The following is a 19,227-nucleotide window of genomic DNA, read 5'->3' as shown; positions in this document are numbered from 1 at the left end:
CGCAAACACAAATACACACATCAAATGTCTTTGAAATGAATAGATTATAACAGTAGCTGCATAATTGCCCATAATGCATGAATTATGATGCTGAGAAAGCAATGCTAAAATCATTCTCCTACAATTAGCAACCATATGTGGCCCCTTTTAGAGGACACGTGAGGCTTTTCATAGGGAAAACAGAGAAACATATTAAAACTTTCATGCCATGAACATGTTGTTAATTTAAAATGTAGTCAAGGCCTGTATGCGGTTTTAATATTAAATATTTAATATTTCTTTAAATGATAATCGCATCAAAAGCATGACTATGAACATTTTAGATAAAATATGTTTGCTAAAATGTGTTATTATACAATTTGCGATATGAATATGTGCTGAAGTATTTTGTAGCCTAAATAATCTTATAACTGTAATTACATTATGACGTATTTTTCCCTCATAGAAGGTTACTCCACTCTTGTAAATTTAAACCCCTGAGCTAACAATAAATGAAAATCGAATTGAATCAGCGAGAAGGGTTATTTTAAGATATTTCAGAATATTTGATCGAAATATAGTCGAAAATTCGAACAGGTTGAAATATTAAAATCAGTGTATAAAGTTTGGCTAACACATGGCTCTTGAAAATTAATTCGGTTATGGGTTATATTTCTGGAACAAATGCGTGACTCATTAATATTAGATCCATCCTTCGCCATAGTAGTATTTGTAAATTCGCAATCGCATACCGGAAATCCAGTTGTCAAAATGGCGACGCGCATTGCAAGCATGAGATTCTTGTGCCCAATATTTCAACCAGCTTTGACATTGCGATGTAATGACGTTAATATCAAAAGATATGTGCGTAGACGCACACGTGTATCTGGTTTAACTTCAGTGAATGACCCGATAGAAAATTCGAATCAGGCCGTCTGTCAAACCAATAAACAGAAAGACAACACTTTCAGAAACCCGCCTGAAGAAGCGAGCATTCTAATACCCGACTTTGCTACAAATGTCAGCCAAAGTGACAACAACAAGCTTTCATTTGGGTTCTCACAATTACGTCGGGAAAAGGTTCTTAATAAAGCTCCTCAATCCACCACCTTCCGTTTAGGAGAAGTTGATGGTTTGCTGTATGAAAAAACACAGCCTGGCGACAAACGTTTGACGTGAGTGACGCTCTCTTTTATTGATATTGTGTTGCTAGCTGTTACTATGCCTGATAGTACAAATAAATCAGTCTAATACAAAAAAAATTGCACAAAAAAGAGATATGATTTATAACCTATATTCACATGAAATAAAGACTCCAGACACACACAAAAGGTCTTCTATGTGCACTGGTCGCCATATCTCATGTTGTATTTGATCAGAAATCATGCAATAGTTACTAAATATGGATGATTCTTTAAATCACTTGCTTTGTTAATGTAAACATGTGCAGACATTTTTATTTTTTAAAATTATATTGTACTTTTTCTGCAAAAAACTAAAGATAACATTTGAATATTAAATACATGATTTGTTATGTGAATGAAGGCAAATGTATTGGCAATTTTGTAAATGTTATCATTCCAAATTATTTATTCATAATAGTTACAAATGTGCTCTTAAGAGCAAATATAATCACTTAAAGGGATATTCCCAAAAAATAAAATTTTGTCATCAGACATTTACTCACCCTCATGTTATTCCAATCCTGTATGAGTTTCTACTGTTGAACACAAAAGTAGATATTTTAAAGAATTTTGGTAATCAAACAGTTGATGGTAGCCATTGACTTTCATAGTAGAAAAAACTACTACTATGTAAATCAATGGCTACATTGAACATTCTTTAAAATGTCTTCTTTTGTGTTCAACAGAAGAAAGAAACTCATACAGATTTGTAACAACATGACGGCGAGTAAACTATGACAATTTTCATTGTTGGGTGAATTTCCCAATGGTTATGAAAAAGGTACATCTTTTTGAATCTGTATTTGGCATCTTGTGAATGTCATTGTTGTTGTTTAATCCAATCTTTGGAGTTACCAACTTTGGTGCCTGATTTTATGCAATTCTACATTTACTCTTCAATTTGAAAAAGTTGCTAATAATAGTAGTAACTGTAGTTTTTTATGTAACGCATTTGCAGTAAGTGCTGTAGTCCCCTTATTAACTGAAAATGTGCATTTATTCTCCATTTCATATGCAGGAGGTTGGTCAACATAGCACGTTCTAAGAAGCTTCGTGAGCAGCAGGGTAAAGTTGTTCTGGAGGGAAAGCGTCTCGTGTGCAGTGCTCTGGATGCAGGGGCTATAGCACAAACTGTTTATTTCAGTTCTGTGGATGCGCTGCGGGAGCTTCCCCTGGATAAACTAAGAAGTACCAGCATTGTGAAAGTGAGGATGGAAGATCATAAAGTCTGGTCTGATCTTGATACCTCACAAGACATAATAGGTAAGAAGACGTATCTTAAGTAAATTAAATTGTCCTGATTGTCTGAAGCACCTTCATTTGGAACCTGTTTTGCTGAAGCCATGCTTGACATGACATTCTCTAATTGCAGCCATATTCAAACGGCCTGATGCTTCCCTTTTAACATTCTCACAAGAAAAGTATGGCATGCCTGTGCCTCTGACATTGATTTGTGACAACATGAGGGACCCTGGGAACCTGGGCGCAGTGTTACGCTCCGCCGCTGCTGCAGGGTGCCATAGTGTACTGCTGACTAAAGGTACCAGCAATGCTTTTTCTTTGAAGTTTTGAAACTTTTCTATGCCAAAGTATTAAAGGATTAGACTTGTGATTCCTTTAATGAGCAGTTAGCATAAAGTATTCCTTTATTTGAACAATAACGCCGCATTCACACGGGGCGTAGGCGTTAACGCTTGACGGAGGGCGTGGCTGAAGCTGGGTGCTGACCAAGCGGCAACCTCCCGCGATCTCTCTTGAAGCCAATACGGAAGTAATGTAAACTGCAATTCCTCAACTGGCCACTAGGGACAGGCTCCAGAAGGGAGCAGAATCTCATTGAGCCCCATGTTAAAATTCTCAACTTTAAAGCAGAAAAAAAGCATGTTTACAGCCTGGTACAAATTGTGGTTTTGGCTTATAAGGCTAATTTTGATCTTCATGACAACTCTGAGGGGGGTGGATTTTTTTATAACTCATTCGTTTACGTTATATAAAGCCTTAAGGTTCTGCATAATTAAGGGCGTGGTTACAAGTGGATAGCCATTTATCTGCCGTCTATAGTTATTGCGTCACCTCAGCTCCGCGCACATCCCGCCTTTTTGCCCATTTTCTGTTATCCGGGAGTGACACGCGTTGACTCGCTCACAAGATGGCAACGCCCAGCTCGCCCATACTTTAAGCTTCAGAACGGCTTATCAGAATCCTATGGGTGACGTCACGGACACTACGTCCATATTTTTTTACAGTCTATGGTGCTGACGCGATCGTCATAGTGACAACAGCCAATCACATTAACTTGCCGCTTGGACCAAAACACAACACAAAAAAGCGCCTTTTTTGGTTGTATGTGCGAGTGCGATTGCCCGTGTAGTTGTTGTCAGCGCACTGCACAGGTGCACGAAGCTGTTAAGTACATTAAATCCTGAAAAAGCGCCGACAGCGGGAAGAATATCACGTAGTGGTCCACGAGCTGCGTCTGGATTTTTAACGGTCTATAGTCTGGATGGTTCACGGAGCAGTAATGAACGCAATTGGCTTGCGTCTGCTGTAGGATATTTGCATACGGCGATCTGATTGGATGACGCCTGCGCTGGCGCTTGAAAAGTTGAGAATTCTTCAACTTCTGCCGCTTGCAACGCGAGTGAAGCGCCGCGACGGAACCCACAATTCAGTTCGGCAACGGATGATGTCACCCATTCAAAGTAAATGGGAAGCGTTAACGCCTACGCCCCGTGTGAATGCGGCGTAACAGTTAACTGTGTATAAAGATACTTGTTTTATTAGGCTCAATGACAAACAAGTGTCCATGATAAAGAAAAAAAACACTACTTTAAACCACGTGCCAAGTTTAATAAATGTACTCTTTGTGTTCATGTTGTTTTCTTATGGGTTTAAAAAACCTTTATACAATTTTCATAACCAAAAGTTAATTTTAGTCATTCAAAAAATATCATGTGGTGTAACCATCACGTAAAAAGTAATAACATATTTTCACAAAATAGCACAAGCATTACTTAAACAAATTACTTTAGAAACAGGTGTATATGGGTGGGTCATAAAGTGTTTAAATTATTTTTTAACTGTCAGTCGGTACAACCAAATAGTTGTGTATATACACAGATCATGCATAACATTATGATTTTATATTCATTGACAGGGGAAGTGAATAAATTTGTCCTCAAAAGTTGATTTGTTAGAAGCAGGAAAAATGGGCAAGCGTAAGGATTTGAGCAAGTTTGCCAAGGGCCAGATTGTGATGGGTAGACAACTGGGTCAGAGCATCTGCAAATCTGCAGCTCTTGTGGGGTGTTCCTGGTCTGCAGTGGTCAGCATCTATCAAAATTGGCCCAAGGAAGGAACCTTGGTGAACCGGCAACAGGGTCATTGATGCACGTGGGAAGCAAAGACTGAACCGTGTGGTCCGATCAAACAGATGAGCTACTGTAACTAAAATTACTCAAGAAGTTAATGCTGGTTCTGATAGAAAGGTGTCAGAATACACAGTGCATTGCTTTTTCAGTTGCGTATGGGGATGCATAGCCACAGACCATTCAGGGTGCCCATGCTAACCCTGTCCACCGCTGCAAGCGACAATAGTGGGCACGTGAGCATCAGAACTGGACCACAGAGCAATGGAAGAAGGTGGCCTGGTCTGATGAATCACGTTTTCTTTGACATCAGATGGATGGCCGAGTACGCTTACATGGGGAACACATGGCACCAGGATGAAGGCAGCGTCTTGTTTTTTGGCAATGTTCTGCTGGAAAACCTTGGGTCCTGCCATCCATGTGGATGACACTTAACACCTACCTAAGCATTGTTGCAGACCTTGTACACCCTTTCATGGAAATGGTATTCCTTGGTGGCTGTGGCCTCTTTCTGCAGGATAATGCATCCTGCCACAAAGCAAAACTGGTTCAGGAATGGTTTGAGGAGCACAACAACGAGTTTGAGATGATAAATTCCCCAGATCTCAAATTAATTGAGCATCTGTAGGATGTGCTAAACAAACAAGTCCGATCCATGGAGGCTCCACCTCACAACTTACAGGACTTAAAGGATCTGTAAAGGATCATATTGATGCCACACCACAGCACACCTTCAGGGGTCTAGTAGAATCCATGCCTTTACAGGTCACGGCTGTTTTCACACCAAAACGGGGACCAACACAATATTAGGAATAATGTTATGCCTGAATGGTATATATACTGTAGTTGTACCACCTGACATGGAAAGCGTACCAACCTACCAATACCTGAAATGAGTCATTTTTACCAGTATTTAAGAGAGATCTACAAACCTTTTCACTCTGCTACCAAGATTAGTTGGGGTACTCTGGATGAGGCATGATCATGTTTACTGTTATTACCTATTCATAATAAAAGAGCCATGTTTGCAGTTGTTCCACCTTTACATTGGAGAATATACAAATTGCTGGACAAAAGTTTTTTAATTATCTCAACAGCTTTAAAATGACTGGTAGTTATAACATTTGTTTAGGTTTTAAACCTAAAATGAGGCCATAGTATTTAGGGTTTTATTGTATTATTATTATTATTATTTGAATTGTTTTCTGTTAATTTGTTAGGACAGTCAGACAAATTACATTTTGGGCTTTTAAGGCACAATATGTACGATTTGTGGAACAAAATATCCAAAAACTACTAGAACAATGTAGGGATGGGCAACAGTGGTCGAATACTCGAGCACTTGAACGTGACAGCGACGATCGATCATGAAAACGATGATCTTTAAAAAATATATTTGTATATTTCTTGGATTGGTTATTGCGGCATTTTGGACGGTAACTGAGGTCTGATTGGTTAGCATTAGACAGCACGCCTTCCAGACGGCAAAATAAAGTGAAACTGAAGCACGCAGTGATGCCTAAATCTCTCTGAATGATCATGAAATACAGTGCAAGATGTGCGGCGCCAATCTGTCAATAAAGGAAATCCCCAACCTTAGTCAGAGCGCGGTCAGGTTCATTTGCGTATCCGCGTCCTTTTCCACAGATGCAAGTTGTAAGATTACTTGTTTAATACTTGATTATATGTTGTCTATATCTATCTGATTAATCTCATATAGGAGGACATTTGTTTGAGTTTAATAACCAGCTGGCAAAGCGCTGCCGTTATTTCGGCTGGCGTTCATTGTCTTCAGCTTCAGCTCCAGCTCAAATGCGAACAGCCCGACATTATTGACTCTGGATTATTTGAGACGGTCATATTATTTTTAGGTACGCTATTTCTTTTTCAGAATCATTCATTTATGATGCAGCAGTGTTACTCATTTTTTAACAGTAGATTTGTTTTAAAGTTGTTTCTCATGGATTCGAAAATGCGCAGAGATGCTGTAGGCTACTCACTTTGATCATGAAAATAAAATTACGTGCAGTCTGTCATGTAGGCTACATAAAATTATAATAAGAACACGATTATAGTGTTGTAAATGATATGTGGTTTCGCTGCCGTGTATTAGTGTTGTTGTTAAGAGAAGAGCGTATTCAAAATGAGTTTCGTTTTCAAGCCTGTAAAACACTAGCATGGCCAAGTTCACGTGCGCATTTGCGTCCTTTTGGACAGATGTAAATTGTAATGGATGTAATTGGATGCGTTTGACTGAGTTTATTAATTTTCTAGCAAAGCTCTGCGGTGTGGTGTATTCACAGTTTCAGCTCAAATACAATGCCCGATCATTGACTGTGTTATTTGAGACGGTTGTTTTCTTTTTCAAGGACATTAATGCATCATAATCTAGCAGTTATTTTTTATTTTCATATTTCCATAGACATCTCATGTTTTTGTCAGCATACATTTTCATAACAGTCTTAAAATAGTTTCATATCTCCGTGACGGAAACGTCCCGCACAAGCCCCGCACACGGTTAATCGATTACTTGTTTTTTGAGACCTATCGATGATCGAAATGAAAAATTGACAAAAATGCCCATCCCTAGAACAATGTTATATATTTTGTTGAGTTGTGTACATACATTTAAACCAAATGTTTCTAAGAATTTTTAAATCCAGACAAATAAGCAATTTTAACCAGGACATGGTCCAAGTCTGTGCGTCGCCAATCAATGACATCGTACCTGCATTTCCCAGGAAAAAGCGCTACGTTACCCCACAGGCGCGTTAGCGGAAGAAGCGGAAGCACTCGTCTGCGGCAGAATAAAAGCTCTGCAAAATCAAGGCATCAACAATCTATGCCTTTGTTTTAAATAAGCAACCTTTAGTGGCAAAAAATTACATATTGTGGCTTTGTTTAAATACAATTACATATGTATTTAAAAGTACTACAAATGTATTCAAACCAAATAGATTTTATAGAATAAAGTAATATATGCCATGAATTTATCAAATTATTATAAAAGGAAATGGAAATTTATTACACATGCTGATATTGATTTTAAAAAATGTGTTTTGTTTATATTTCAGGTTGTGTGGATGTTTGGGAGCCCAAAGTTCTTAGGGCAGCCATGGGCGCTCATTTCCGTCTCCCCATAATCCCAAGCCTAACTTGGAAAGAGATTCCATGTCACCTGCCCAAAACAGCAGCCATTCACGTAGCTGACAACTGTAGCTATGCCGTGACTGAAGATGACCATACTGTAACCCCTCAGAAACAAAAAAAGCCTTCTGATTATGGTTGGGTCAGAGGCCATCAGCACCCAAGGAAGATGGAATATGAGGATGGCGATTTGTGTGGTTTTGAGGATTCTGATACTAGCAAATCCCTTGAGACTCAGTATTATTACATAGACTGGGTTGCTAGGCACACAGGCCTCATAATTGGTGGAGAAACACACGGTCTGAGCCGGGAGGCTTTGCGATTGGCTGAGAGGACTGGAGGACGGAGATTACTGATCCCCATGGTACACGGTGTGGACAGCCTGAACTCTGCCATGTCTGCGAGTATTTTGCTCTTTGAAGGAAGGAAGCAGCTGCTGTCTCTGGCTGAGAAGATAAGAATTTAACAGAGACCACAGCGTCATGAAATAAACAAGACGATGCCATGCAATCCTTACATAATCGTTATGTATTATAAAAGCATCCAGTGTGCTTTTCTGTGTATGATATTTAAATACTTGTATGCAAATGAAAGTCTTTTATTCTGATTAGGATTTCATTCATCTATAAAACAAAATAAAATTGAAAATTATTCTTGATTTATTAGAGATGTCAGTAAATTAATAAATAAATATAGCATATAAAGATATTAAGAATAAAACGGGTAATGTTAACCCTTACATGCATACCTCGGGTCTTCAGTGACTCCACGTTCATTTTTATTCCATAAGGTGGCAATGTCTTATACACAATGATAAAGCGATGCTACACTCAATATGCTTAATTTTATTCTTCTGTAATGTTACTCTAACATCAGTAAAGTTTTATTGTCACGACAGGTTAGAGATTCATCGGTGTTAAATATAGATCCGGGTCGCTAAAGACCCGAAAATGTAATAACGATTGGCGAGACTTTAATGCATTTAAGAGTTATAAAACATTTTGTAAATATAACTAACACAGATCTACTTGAATACATGTACCACATGCATTATTCCTCGGTCAGATGTTTTCAAAAAATCATCTATTTCTACCAGTGTCAGAAAGTTTCTTTATTTCAAGTGCGCATTCTGCCTTTTCTCAGGGAGAGGTTAGACTTGAACTGTGTTTTCATCTATTATTTAGGCAGACTTGTTGCGTTTTAACCAGCCGAGTCCTTCTTTTCCTGTGCTTCTCGAAACAGCAGATGCAAGACTCTGCAACTCTTACATTATTTAGGTGCCTGCTAAATTATAGCTAATCTCAGAACATCTTATGAAATTGTATGGTTATTTTTTTCATGACGATATCAACCTTAATGCCATATGACACTTGATAACTGAAATACATCAGGTCATTAAAATGAAAAGACTTGTTCTCTGTCTCTGTATAAAGGTGAGAAATAATTAAGCAGTTTTTTTTTAAAGTACCGTATTACAGAATTAAGCCACTAGAGGCCGCAAGCGTACTGTATTTTGAGTGGGAAACGAGGCGTCTAGTTAATCGACAGTGTTCACTATTCCAACTTTGATTTGATGTGATTTGTCATGATACATTTATGTGCAGGACACTGTGTCTTTGATCATCAAGCTGGCTGGATAATGTACATAAAAACAAAGCTGACTAAGAGAGCAATGATTGCCCATCCGTGATCAAGTGTAAGTGTGCATGTGAGAATATGATGATCACTGCTGCCTGCTGAAGTGGAATGAGAGCCCAGCTGTTGATTAGGAGGGAAAGGGAATTCATTACAAGGTAATTATGTATCATCTAAGCTGTAATTTTGGCTGATCCATCCGTACGTACGTGCATACATAATACTGTCCTGTCCATTAAACATGCTTTTCCACTCTTTATTTTCCATAAAGGATGCCAGGACAGAAAATGGGAACGTATTACATGTGAATGACCTCGATCGACAATGGAAAGCAGGCACAGTGATCAATAGAGAAATTGATTACACAATTTAGGCTCAGCTGCACTGCCGGTTTCATCTCTACTGTTCATATGACTACTAAAACTTGAGCTTTGACCAATCTTTTGAGTCACAAGACTGTTGCCAGTTTGATAAATACACTATTCAACAACTTTAATGTCATTATTATAATCATAACATGCATCACTAATTACTCAAGTGTTACCTAGTCACTCTTGAAGAACTAGTGTTCAGGACCATTATTTTAAAGTGAAAATTGTTTTTGAATTTAAAATAATGGTCCAGATCACTAGTAGTTCCTGCAGAGCCACAATAATGTTGTGATTAATCATGAATTGGTACTTATTTATGATTTTTTTTATAGTTAGTTAATAGTTATTAATCACTATAATCTCATTCAGCAGTTATTGATTACCTAATAAGGAAATCCCTAAATTTTAGGCTACTGATGGTGTGATGGCACATATTGTATATCTTCTTCTTCCTCTTCTTCTTCTTCTTCTTCTTCTTCTTCTTCTTCTTTCTTCCTGTGTTACTTCCTGCATCTTATTCATGACAGACCATTATTCTAAAGTCTTATCCAGCTTTTGACTAGATGGATCAGAATTTTGATGGTTTTCCTTAAATAAACATGAGGTTTATTGTAATATTCTTCTGTAAAGAGAATATTTGAATGCATGTTATGATTGCCTAAGGATATAGTTTGACTATAGGCGTTTCTCAATGTCAAGGAAGGATCCTCGGAAGCCAGAATTCTAAGGATGCCACGTCATCGACATCCGACGAAGGACTGTTCCAATGTCGAGGATCCTCGGAATTCAACCAAGGACTGAGTCCTTCGTTCGAAAAATATGTCATATACAGGAAAGGATGCATATGAGTAGCCTTCGCGCACTTCGCGTTCTCAAATCACCCACAATCCTATGCGCGCAGCTTTGCCATCAGACGTTCCCGGAGTCGGACTTGGAGCGTGAACGGGGCAAATATGCTTGTATCGGTTTGTTTGTAGATGGGAAGGAAGGAGGCGGGAACCGGCAAACGTTCAACAACTTTATAATAGCCCTCTCACGTGCGACTGCCAGCACACACATAATAAAACATAAAAAAACCATAACATAAAGTCCAGGCCTAGTCCTCTCTCGTCTTCCATGCTCCTCCAATTATACTCCCGTCACTGCCGTGAGCCGAGACCGGTGTGGCGGCGATCAGCTGCCGCTCATTATCACTCCACGGACCCTCACCTCGCTGCTTGCCACAATGCTTTTATTTACGTTACCAAACATTTGTTATAACCGTAGTAAATATAAGTAAAGTTTAACGTTTAAATACCGGTACAAATTACTACTGTATTGATATTAAAAAAATAAAAATAACGTTACACGTTTTTTTTTATTATTATTATTATTATTATTTTTTTTTACTTTTTTATTTTTTTTACACAACGTTATTGATGGCCAACGGACCTTTTCACTGACATAATGACGCAATGACGTGCACTTGCTAGCCTGTTCCATTTACGTGTTCTCCGAATGCTAAAGAGGAGCCTCGCCTAGCCTCTGAAGGAAGTGACTTTGAAGGATCCGTCCTTCCAAGGAAGCATCCTTGACATTGAGAAACACCTTATAGCCCACATTTACTAGCACATCAGCCCACGCCATCTGACAGCCATTCAACCTCTAAAAATTGAATTTCAAGGTAACAGAAAATGTGAGGAGCAGAAATGGACATTGTGACAGACTATTCATAGGTGGCCATGGAGAGAAAATACTGGGAGGGAAGCAGCCACACTACCTTCCATCCAATGCTGATGAGAGTCTATAAATAGAGAGAGAGAGAGAGAGAGAGAGAGAGAGAGAGAGAGAGAGAGAGAGAGAGAGAGAGAGCAAGCATGGTGGAGCTTTTGATGTCATTGTGGCAATTCTCTCGCAGTGGGTTGCGGTTTAATTGTACCTACATACATGCTGACCCCTATTCACTTAACAGGCCGCTCGGGTACTTTTTATCTTCTCCCTTCAGGACCCGATATCGACGAGAGGTTTATCTCATCTCTTTCTCATTCATCTTTTTTTAATTACTCAATCTTCACCTGCAGTGGTGTTTTGCTCCTTCCCGAAATCTGTCGACAATGGGTCACTCAACTGAGACTTGTTTCCATTTTTTATACCTTGCATCAGTCAGCACATTCTCTCAGTGAGGACCAAAGGGACTGATTTGAACCATTAAGGGACTTGTTGGGTAAATCATGTGTTAGTCTTAAAGGACAACTCCGGTGAGAAATGAACCTAGGGGTAATTAACAGATGGTTACAGAGTAGATCGTTCTCTGGGATGCGTTTTCTTGAAAATCGAATGTAAAGAGTTTATCTCTAAAAACAGATCAGCTTATAATGCTTGCCTATGGGGCACAGGGTAGACACAGGGTGGTAAAATTAAATCGCTAGTTAATACCACTAATAAGGCTCAAAATAGCCTCACACTAACACGGTAGCATAATGAGGGTCCCTACATGCAAACCGAAGCATTGAGAACTTTGTAAGAGTACTAACAGTTTAATAAGAAGATACGTTGTAAACATAGTGCCTTACGCGTTCACGGACAGGCACCATCTCGAAAAACAGTCTCGATGAATCGATCTACGAGCGCTGTTCTAAGTGAGCTGGTCGATAGGAATTAAGTTTGTGAAATGTAATAACATGGACATTTTTTTATTTATTTATTTATTTTCTCTGTTGTGTTCAATGTTTTCTTCCGGAAACAACGGACCATATGAGATTCCAAGTCACAGTTCATCACTTAGCATAGCTCTCGTCGCTCGATGAGTCGAGAGTGTTTTCCAAGATGGTGCCTGTCCGTGAACGCGTAATGCACTATGTCTATAAACTGTCTTCTTATTAAACTGTTTGTACTCTTACAAAGTTCTCAATGCTTCGTTTTGCATGTAGGGACCCTCATTATGCTGCTGTGTTAGTGTGAGGCTATTTTTAGCCTTGTTAGTGGTATTAACTAGCGATTTAATTTCACTACTCTGTGCCCCATAGACTAGTGTTATAAGCTAATCTGTTTTTAAAGATAAAACTCTTTACATTCGAGTTCCATGAAAATGCATCCCAGAGAACGATCTACTCTGTAACCATCTGTTAATTACCCCTAGGTTCATTTCTCACCGGAGTTGTCATTTTAAAAAAGTTCCTGCAGAAGTAGGACTGCAGAAAAGTGCACACTTGACCTGCTTACCTTATGTACACCAGATGCCTAAACCAACATGAAAAAAAAAAAAATTAAGTATAGGACTTGACCATTGTTCGTTTAAACAAAATACACAATTTTTATTATGTAATTAGGGTAGAAATAGGGAAATGGGGAAAATAGTCAAGAAAAGACTATTGCAACTTCCGTTTCATGCTGTCTTTAACCTTTATCCCTCTCTCGCATCTTGTAGCAAAAACTTCCCTTGTGGGTCAAAATGACCTACTTTTATATATTATATTATACTTTTTGTAATTTCTTTTGTTATTATTTTTATTTTATTTACCTTTAAATTACTAGATTTTATCAATAAATATAATTTAAAGGTAGCCTGACAAGCCAGACCCACATCAAGATGTTTGGTCTGGAAACTCACCATTGACAGGGCTCAATCCGAGGGGCGGGATAAACGGTTGTCTTTCAAACTCCCTCTGCACGCGATAGGATAGCGCTACACCAACCAGAACAACGAAGGTGAAACAGAGCTTGTTGACAGATTAAACTTTCGCCATATCCGGTCGGCAAAAATCAGAACACATCTTCCCTTCTTAAGAATGACTTCAGTGCCGTTCTTAGTTTTTTTCTCAGAGAAAAGAAAATATGATCAAAGCTGATTCGAAAGACCGCCGTTTGCCAGTTCCTGTGTTTATTAGTTGCACGCAAGCTCAACTTGGCCATCATTATGTTAAGCCCCACCCACCGACTCTATACACAATGTGATTAGCCCAGAGTTAGGCTTTTACAGCCCTATTGAGAGTTGCTAGACGACACTCGCGGCATACATTTGCTGCTGCTGGGGTGCGATTTCTACGCTAATTTAAAGGAACTGTTAGAAATGTATTTCAATTAATCATAAAATGCCCGATATGTCACTAGACATTAAGAAATCATGTTATTTTTTAAATACTTTGTTGCATTTGGCCTGAAGCTCCGCCCTCCACCTATCTACCAATCACGAAGTCAGTAGTGTTTAGGCATCTGGGTTGCCAGCTCTGCTCTAGTTACTACAGCTGCAGCTACAAATGTTCCTGCAGATCCTGCAGCTTATCTGGCAACCCTGAGTCAGGGGGGAGGGGAGAGGGGATACGCCTCTACAGTCATTTGAAAATGTTTGCAGTACCAGTTTTGGCCACAATCTTACATATACTTCCTTTGAGCAAATTCTTTATAATCTTTGAAGTTGAATTCAAAATAACTCACCAATACAATAACCAGCTCAAATCAATACAAAATATCTCACATGAGAGGAAAATACAACAAAGAATACTGTTTACATGTAGCGAGTCGATTCTGCTTGGTATGTAAGCCTCTTTCTCTTTGTGTGCATGTGTGTGTGTGTGTGAGAGAGAGTGCGAAAGAGAGAAACAGCACTCTTAGCAAAGCGACTGCGAGTTGTGCGCCTTCACGCTAGAGTTTACGGTATGTCAAATGCAGGTGCGCATCAGTTGAGCTGACCTGAAACGGACATATTGCTTGACGGAGAGTGAAAATGCTAAACTTATTCTTAGCCTCTTAGACACGCACTGTTGAGTAAAATCTAAGCCTTTATGATAGATATTATTAGTCGCCCAGGGTGAAGAGGGTTGTTTCTGAGAGGTGAAGAGGGTTGACTTCTCTGAAGAGGGTTGGTTGACCTAAACATCCGTCAGTGAGAAATGCTGTAGGCTAATGTATATCGAAATGTGTTTAAATCATGATTTTTTTTATCATATCACCGTTGTTGGAAAAAAAATTATATTGCGATATATATTGATATTGAATTATTGTCCAGCCCTATAGCCTACGGCCCTATAAAATATTCGCCCCCCTTGAACTTTGCGACCTTTTGCCACATTTCAGGCTTCAAACATAATGATTTGAAACTGTACTTTTTTGTGAAGAATCAACAACAAGTGGGACACAATCATAAAGTGGAACGAAATTTATTGGATATTTCAAACTTTTTTAACGAATCAAAAACTGAAAAATCGGGCGTTCAAAATTATTCGGCCCCCTTAAGTTAATACTTTGTAGCGCCACCTTTTGCTGCGATTACAGGTGTAAGTCGCTTGGGGTATGTCTCTATCAGTTTTGCACATCGAGAGACTGAAATTTTTGCCCATTCCTCCTTGCAGAACAGCTCGAGCTCAGTGAGGTTGGATGGAGAGCGTTTGTGAACAGTAGTTTTCAGTTTTTTCCACAGATTCTCGATTGGATTCAGGTCTGGACTTTGACTTGGCCATTCTAACACCTGGATATGTTTATTTTTGAACCATTCCATTGTAGATTTTGCTTTATGTTTTGGATCATTGTCTTGTTGGAAGACAAATCTCTGTCCCAGTCTCAGGTCTTTTGCAGACTCCATCAGGTTTTCTTCCAGAATGGTCCTGTATTTGGCTCCACCCATCTTCCCATCAATTTTAACCATCTTCCCTGTCCCTGCTGAAGAAAATCAGACCCAAACCATGATGCTGCCACCACCATGTTTGACAGTGGGGATGGTGTGTTCAGGGTGATGAGCTTTGTTGCTTTTACGCCAAACATAACGTTTTGCATTGTTGCCAAAAAGTTCAATTTTGGTTTCATCTGACCAGAGCACCTTCTTCCACATGTTTGCTGTGTCTCCCAGGTGGCTTGTGGCAAACTTTAAACAACACTTTTTATGGATATCTTTAAGAAATGGCTTTCTTCTTGCCACTCTTCCATAAAGGCCAGATTTGTGCAGTATTCGACTGATTGTTGTCCTATGGACAGAGTCTCCCACCTCAGCTGTAGATCTCTGCAGTTCATCCAGAGTAATCATGGGCCTCTTGGCTGCATCTCTGATCAGTCTTCTCCTTGTATGAGCTGAAAGTTTAGAGGGACAGCCAGGACTTGGTAGATTTGCAGTGGTCTGATACTCCTTCCATTTCAATATTATCGCTTGCACAGTGCTCCTTGGGATGTTTAAAGCTTGGGAAATCTTTTTGTATCCAAATCCGGCTTTAAACTTCTCCACAACAGTATCTCGGACCTGCCTGGTGTGTTCCTTGCTCTTCATGATGCTCTCTGCACTTTAAACGGACCTCTGAGACTATCACAGTGCAGGTGCATTTATACGGAGACTTGATTACACACAGGTCGATTCTCTTCATCATTATTAGTCATTTAGGTCAACATTGGATCATTCAGAGATCCTCACTGAACTTCTGGAGAGAGTTTGCTGCACTGAAAGTAAAGGGGCCGAATAATTTAGCACGCCCAATTTTTCAGTTTTTGATTTGTTAAAAAAGTTTGAAATATCCAATAAATTTTGTTCCACTTCATGATTGTGACCCACTTGTTGTTGATTCTTCACAAAAAATTACAGTTTCATATCATTATGTTTGAAGCCTGAAATGTGGCAAAAGGTCGCAAAGTTCAAGGGGGCCGGATATTTTCGCAAGGCACTCTATATATATGTTTATACCATGGTCTGTTTTAATACTCGATTCTGATTGGCTGGAAGGTGTGCAGTAAAACCGTTTAATGCACAGGTAGTTACAGTTGGTTTGATTGCAGTTCGAAATTAATCCGCCACTATAAACACCGGTAACCATAGTAACACAGTTACGCTTGCAAACAGAGTGACAGTGGCAGCTGGCAGTATCAACCACAGATATGTATACATATCTATGGCAACATTAAGTGACATGAAACATGACGTGACACACAGAAGCCAATGGCACATATGTCACTATGCGCAGATATGTGTACATATACATCTATAACTATGCGTGTATTGGCACATCCGGTCTTCATTGTCATGTCACTGACATTATCGCAACAAACACTGACACTGACATGACACCGAGTTGCGGAACATGTCGCCGTGTGTGCGTTTTTTACATTCTATGATGGTCGTGACACCTACACTGACAGACTCGAGCACCTATATTATTATTTAATTTAATGCATTAAATGTAATGTGTCTTTATAGGTTGACGCGGGGTTTATTTCACACTAGGCTACATGATGATTTGTTCAAATAAAGATTGCCTTGTCACTGCAGTGTTGCCTGTCATTCATAAATAATTTTAATAAATCCATTAAATAATCATTAAGTTATGTTCGATATGCTTAAAGGGGAACTTCAGCGCTGGGAAGATGAATCTGTATTTAAACTGGGTCATCAATGGAGTAGAAATGTGAAATTATTTTTGAATTTGGTGCCTTCTTGACTGAGAAAAGATAGAAAATGTATTTTTGTCCCATGGGGATGAAAGACTACAATTCCCAGAATGCTTCGCTGCCCTGTGAGGCCATTCCCACCAACGAGATTACTGTGACTGAGTTAGAGAAGACACTACAATTAAAAACTGAACGTGTCTGTTCAATATAATGAGTGAGTCACCGCGCGAGTATCACAGCACTGAGCACTAACTGCAGGAGTGATGAGAGCTGAGGTAATCGCGACTACACCTTTGCAAGCATAACTTTCATAAAAATTAATTTGAGAAGTTAAAAGACTTACATTGCTCACCATATCTCCGTTTAAATGAGTACCTGTTTAGTAGCTGCCAGCTGAGCTGTCCCTGCAAGCTGAGTGTAATCTCCCATCCCCCATGCGCGGATTCAAAACATGCGGTAATGGCTCCCTCTGCTGGCTGTAGTCTTTAGCCTCTGGCCAAGCGTTCCTCCTATGATGCAAATATCGAAATAAAATGCATAAATCTCTTGTCTCAGGGGGATATGAGGGGGGAAAGCACAATCATTTGAATATACTCCAGGGTTTCTACTGATACAAAGCCATATGCTAATCGCTGAAGTAACCCTTTAAGCAACCAGGGAGCTGTTCCATAAAAGCCGCTTAGAAAAGCAGGGATTCAAGTCCAAAACCTGACTTGAATGAGCCGAGCTAAACATCCGCGCTTAAATAACAGTAAGTTGAGGATCATGTGATCTTACTAATTTGAGTCAGGTTTAAATAGTCTAGATAATTGCGCGTGCACGCCATTGTTTAAAAGATTGTCAGAATGGGAAAGAAAGGTGATTTAAGAAATTTTGAGCGCGGCAGTGTTGTTGGTGCCAGACGGGCCGGTCTGAGTATTTCACAATCTGCTCAGTTACTGGGATGTTCACGCACAACCATTTCTAGGGTTTACAAAGAATGGTGTGAAAAGGGAAAAACATCCATTATCCAATATTGTTGATGCTAGAGGTCAGAGGAGAATGAGCCGACGGATTCAAGCTTATAGAAGAGCAACTTTGACTGAAATAACCACTCGTTACAACCGAGGTATGCACCAAAGCATTTGTGAAGCCACAACACGCACAACCTTGAGGCGGATGGGCTACAACAGCAGAAGACCCCACTGGGTACCACTCAGTTGTCAGTTATAATCATCAAAATTAAAATAAATAAACATGATATAATTTGATACATTTTATATATATAATAAAAACAAAAAAAGATTTAAAAAGCATAATTAAATAACCAGTAACATTTTACAATAAGGTTTCATGAGTTAACATTTGTTAATGTATTAACTAACATAAACCACCCATGAGAAGTAATTTTGTTTTTAATCTTTGTTAATGTTAGTAATTACAAATACAGCTGTTCATTATGTTAGTTCATAGTGCATTAACTAATTCTCCTCTGTTAATGAAAAACTTTTAATAATGTATTAGTAAATGTTGAAATGAACAAAGATTAATAAATCCTTTGCAGTTCATGCTAACTAAAGAAGTTAGCTAATGTTAATTAATGATACCTTATTGTAAAGCGTCACCAAATAACCTAATAATAAAAGTAATAATCTAGTTTTCTTGCAAAAATGATTGTCTTTAGTCATTTTTAAAGGTTTCAATGGGTTCTGCTGATTTGCATGGATGGCATTGCAAGTTAATGGTTGGAAAGTTGTTCCAGCAACCAATGTCTACCTTCACTGTTGATAAGTAATATTTATCTAAATTGGCGCTGATAGTGGTACATGGAGAAAGGAACGGGGTGTGAAAATGAGGCTGATGAAAAGACACGTTGTGGAGGCTGCAGGCTTCTGTTTCCTGATGGTAATGGAGAGGAGCACAACACCTCCTGAAACAGGAAGATGATTCATGCATTAAATTGCCCACCGTCTTCTAAACAATATTGAACTGATTATGTTAGATCAAATTTTATGAATGTCTTAAATAGGTTATATTTTGCATATGAGCAATGTAGACCTATAATGCATCTATACATAAAAGTCTGTGACCTTGCAAATAAGCAGTAGTTTGAGCTAGTTTTTCATTTTTAAAGCACATGTGATAGATGTGATATTAATGTTGGAGCTTAAACACTTCCTTTACAAATATTTCAGGACTGTGTGAGTGTGTGGTCATGTATGT

At 38.9% G+C, this 19,227-nt stretch overlaps 1 protein-coding gene across 1 annotated transcript; it reads left to right on the top strand.

The window, feature by feature from the left end:
- Nucleotides 1-737: 737 nt before the first annotated feature.
- Nucleotides 738-8,336, top strand: mrm3b (mitochondrial rRNA methyltransferase 3b). The gene is made up of 4 exons (XM_067423001.1): nt 738-1,154; nt 2,182-2,426; nt 2,536-2,703; nt 7,606-8,336. The coding sequence occupies exons 1-4, from the start codon at nt 751-753 to the stop codon at nt 8,142-8,144; spliced, it is 1,356 nt and encodes a 451-aa protein (XP_067279102.1). The 5' UTR covers nt 738-750; the 3' UTR covers nt 8,145-8,336.
- The last annotated feature ends 10,891 nt before the right edge of the window (nt 8,337-19,227 follow it).

This window comes from Pseudorasbora parva, chromosome 18 (assembly GCF_024679245.1).
Source record: "Pseudorasbora parva isolate DD20220531a chromosome 18, ASM2467924v1, whole genome shotgun sequence".
In the NCBI taxonomy this organism is placed as follows: domain Eukaryota; kingdom Metazoa; phylum Chordata; class Actinopteri; order Cypriniformes; family Gobionidae; genus Pseudorasbora; species Pseudorasbora parva.
This window is presented reverse-complemented; position numbering and strand designations above follow the sequence as displayed.

Bases quoted from the DNA above. Each gene is read 5' to 3' on its own strand.
- mrm3b (XM_067423001.1), top strand. From the start codon at position 751: ATGGCGACGCGCATTGCAAGCATGAGATTCTTGTGCCCAATATTTCAA. The intron at 1,155-2,181 runs GTGAGTGACGCT...TTTCATATGCAG, and splicing joins CCTGGCGACAAACGTTTGAC to GAGGTTGGTCAACATAGCAC. The intron at 2,704-7,605 runs GTACCAGCAATG...TTTATATTTCAG, and splicing joins TAGTGTACTGCTGACTAAAG to GTTGTGTGGATGTTTGGGAG.